This window comes from Elephantulus edwardii, unplaced genomic scaffold (assembly GCF_000299155.1).
Source record: "Elephantulus edwardii isolate Elephantulus edwardi_28Jun2011 unplaced genomic scaffold, EleEdw1.0 scaffold00064, whole genome shotgun sequence".
In the NCBI taxonomy this organism is placed as follows: domain Eukaryota; kingdom Metazoa; phylum Chordata; class Mammalia; order Macroscelidea; family Macroscelididae; genus Elephantulus; species Elephantulus edwardii.
Window position 1 is genome coordinate 8875511 of NW_006399814.1, and position 3760 is coordinate 8879270.

Genomic DNA, 3760 nt, shown 5'->3' on the forward strand with positions numbered 1-3760 from the left:
TTGCCAGAATTGGCTCAAAGCTAGGAAGGATTTGCTTGGATTTGGTAATGACTTTGTCCTGTAATGAGTCAGGCTGTTTTGAGTCACGAGGAGAACTGACCACAGAGCACCTACCAAAATAATAACGAGAGCATAACAAGGAAGATTGGAAGCAGGAGCAGCATCCACTTCCTACACATCGTGTATCTGGAAACACTATGAACTTTGAGACACGATGAGAGGTGCAGAAGGGCTTCAGGTCTTTTGTTCATAGGGTCACCATGAGTCCTGCTCCACTCAACAACAATCAGCAACAACAATGACAACAAAGATCACCTCAGAAATAAGGCCCAGCAGACGCTGACATTCCTGGGATCACCAGGAGTGGGCGCTGACTCCAGGGCCCAGGGTGGTTTCCTGGTCTACCTCAGTTGACAGAAGACTGGTAGGTTGTCTAGAATCTCTTGCTCAAGCTCAGATATTCCTTCTCCACCACCTGGAAAGAACACCAGCTCCTTAGCCCTTGGCTGGAGCCACAGTCCTCCAGGCTTTGCAAAGGCATCCCTTCGATTATCCGCAAAGGCTTCTGCTCCTTCTGGAGGCTTCTATTGAGTTTCACACTTAGAAGGTCACACCTGGGGACTATGGTGAGTGATTAAGAAGGCTGGTTGTTAATTGGGCCGATTCTCAGTGGCTTGGTATTGATGCTGTAAATAGTCTTCCCCTATGAGGAGGGGCTCAGATAGGATGTAACCTTCTCCAATCACCCACTTGAATGGGACTTTCCAAAGGCTCCATCAAAAGCCAGGGTGCAGCCCCTTCCCGTTCTCGGGATTTGAGCCAGAGGTCTCTGCAGAATTGCTGGTAATCTTCAGATTCTTCAGCCTCTGTCCCCTGGGGCCAGAGACTATCCAGTTACCTTCTGGTCTTGGGATCATCGGCTTTTGCAGCTTTGTGAGTTTGTTCCAGTCAGAACCCAACCCACAGACTTTGAACGGGCTGGACATTGCAGCTGTGAGCTGAAAGAGGAGCAGTGCGCGCATAAAAGTCCAGAGAGTTCTCTGAGGAACCTTGGGCTCTTGGTCATCACTCCTGGTTCTCTCTGAGGCCTGAGGAGGCCCAGCATCAACTTGGTGCGCGTCTTCAACATGAACGCATCAGGCTTTCCCAGGCTTGTGGACCTTGCAAACCAGAACTTTCTACAGGATGAAGCCTTGGCCCTCAGGATTCTGGAGTTGCTGCCCCCTCAGTGCTTCCCACCTCTGTTGAAGGTAACTGTCCAGAGAAGACACTGGGGTACACTGAAGGTAATGGTGCAGGCCTGGCCATTTCCCTGTCTCCCTCTGGGGGATCTGATGCAGGTTCACCAGCATCATCAGGAGGACATCGTTACTGCTGTACTGGACGGGCTGGACTCGCTCCGTGCCCGGCAGATCCCACCCAGGACATGGAAACTGAAAGTGCTCGATTTCCGCCCCAGTGCTTCAGCAGACTCCAGGAGTGCATGCTGTGGGACCCAGGCCAGCTGTTCTGAACTCCTGCTAGCAGAGCCAGAGATGGCCCATCCTTGGCCCAGCAGGGGAGAAACAACTTCTTTGGAGACAAGAGAGAAGCAGCTTTGGGACCCTATGAAGGTGCTCATAGACCTTTGCTTTAAAGAGGTCACCCTGGACACATTCCTCACCTTCCTGATCGAGCAAATCAAGCAGAGGGATGAGTTCATACACCTTTGCTGTATGAAGGTGGAATTTCATGAAAAGTCAATCCCTATTGAAACAATTGAGGAAATCCTGAATTCGATGCAACTGTATTCTGTCCAGGAGGTAAGAGTGGATTGTAAGTGGCAGTTCTTCCATCTGGCTTGGTTCAGTCGCTACTTGGCTCACATGGTTAATCTGAGCAGGCTTCACCTGTCTAGCGTGCTCCTAAGTACCTGGAACCTAGAGAGAGGAATGAAGGTGGTTTTCGACTATGCCTCTCAACTCTACAAGTTCAATCAACTCCAGCATCTCCACCTGGACTCTATCCACTTCCTCTACAGATATCTGGGCCAGTTGCTCAGTGGCGTGAAAGTTCCCTTAGAGACCCTCTGCATAACTAATTGCTATCTTTCTGAGGACAATTTGACCCTCCTGACCTTGTACCCAAGCACCAGTCAGCTAAGGTTTCTGGATTTCAGTAACGTCAATCTGACCTGCATAACACCTGACATCCTACAAGTTCTGGTAGATAGAGTTTCCAGCACCCTCCAGCACCTGGACTTAGGTGGGTGTGGGGTCACTGCCTTCCAGCTCGAGGCCATCCTGCCTTCTCTGAGCAACTGCTCCCAGCTGGTGTACTTCAGGCTCTTTGCATGTCCAGTCTCCAAATATGTCTTGGAGAGCCTGCTTGAGCATATTCTCATTTGGTGCAACGTAAGATACCTGGAGATTCCTGTTCCGCTGGAGTGTTATTTGTACATGGAATATTCTGTCTGTCTGCAGAGTCTTCAGGACTATTTGAAAGAGCTGAGATTGTTATTACTAATGTTAGGGAAGGAGGGTATCATGAAAGAGAGCTTAAATTATTACCCTGGAAGGCGTGTTTCAATTGTCCTGCAATTTAAGAACTAATGTTATTATCCTCATTGTGAAAATATAGTCTTTCCTAATGTCTGTGTAAAAAAGTCTCATTTGCGAATGGTCTGGGTGTCTTCCCCATGGGAGTTGTGTCACTAACCCAAAGGTTGTAACTCTCTTGTAGTTGGAATCCGCCAGTGGGAAAGTGGAAGAAAGATGGCCCATCTCCTCCTGTAATTTATGCAGAAAGCCCACTCGTGGGTCAACTAGCTGTCAGTTCCACCGTGATAATGGTGAGAGTGAGGGTGGGAGCATCTGGGTTACATTTACACTGTGCTATTGAGTGTTAGGATGGTTACCAGAAATGAGGGGAAATGTAGTAAAAAATTAAGAAATTGACACAATGGGTAAAAAGTAAGGGAATATACCAGAAAGGGATTATCAGACACAGAATTAATTAATCACATGCATCAAGTGAAATTAATTTTATGAAACAATGTGCATAAATGATAAAAAAATCAATTTGTTAAAGTATCTCACACAAAATTTTAACAAAAATAAATAAAATGATAATCAGATATATCTCTAAGAACTGAATTGTGGTTTATTCTTACGATTATTTCTCTTAGTTATCTCTGCTCTAGTTTTACTGTTTCTTTTCTCACTGAGACTGTGAGGTTTACTTGCTCTTCATTTTCTGTGACTGGAGATGTGGTATTAAGGTGTTGATTGGGATGATAATTTTGTATGCATGTATTGTTGCTATAACTTGCCCCTGAGCACTAATTTTTGGTTGTACCCCAAAGGTTTTCACGTATTATCATTATGGACTAAATTGGGTGTCCCCCCATTTTACCTACATAATGTGCCCTAGTTGTAAGAGGCTGCGCTGAAATCCTGAAGACATGCAGTTAGAAGCCGCCAGCTGTTCCATGGGAGAAGGATAGGCAATCTCCTCCCATGTGAGTAACTGCCTCTGAAAACCCATTGGAGGGTCAGCTATGGGCCGGTTCTGACTCGACTGTACACAACAACAATAATGTGTAATGTAGACGCTGTGGCGTGGTCACCCGTGATCTAATACACCCAATAGTTGCAAGAGAATTGAAGGGAGAAGAGGGGAGCTCTGGTGGCTTAGTGCCCCGGAAGTTACACCACGAACCCCTCTGACTATTTGATTCCACCAGTGACTTCTAGGGAGAAATATGGGAAATCTCCTCCCA

The 3760-nt window shown here is 46.7% G+C and overlaps 1 protein-coding gene across 1 annotated transcript; it reads left to right on the top strand.

Annotated features, from left to right (window-relative positions):
* The first annotated feature begins 1127 nt into the window (after positions 1-1127).
* On the top strand, positions 1128-2807 carry LOC102860911 (melanoma antigen preferentially expressed in tumors-like). Its single transcript, XM_006888131.1, has 2 exons — positions 1128-2393; positions 2784-2807. The coding sequence occupies exons 1-2, from the start codon at positions 1128-1130 to the stop codon at positions 2805-2807; spliced, it is 1290 nt and encodes a 429-aa protein (XP_006888193.1).
* The last annotated feature ends 953 nt before the right edge of the window (positions 2808-3760 follow it).

Excerpts from the sequence above, each read along its gene's own strand:
- LOC102860911 (XM_006888131.1), top strand. The coding sequence starts at position 1,128 with ATGAACGCATCAGGCTTTCCCAGGCTTGTGGACCTTGCAAACCAGAAC. Across the intron at positions 2,394-2,783 it reads ATATTCTCATTTGGTGCAAC|AAAGCCCACTCGTGGGTCAA; the intron begins GTAAGATACCTG and ends TAATTTATGCAG.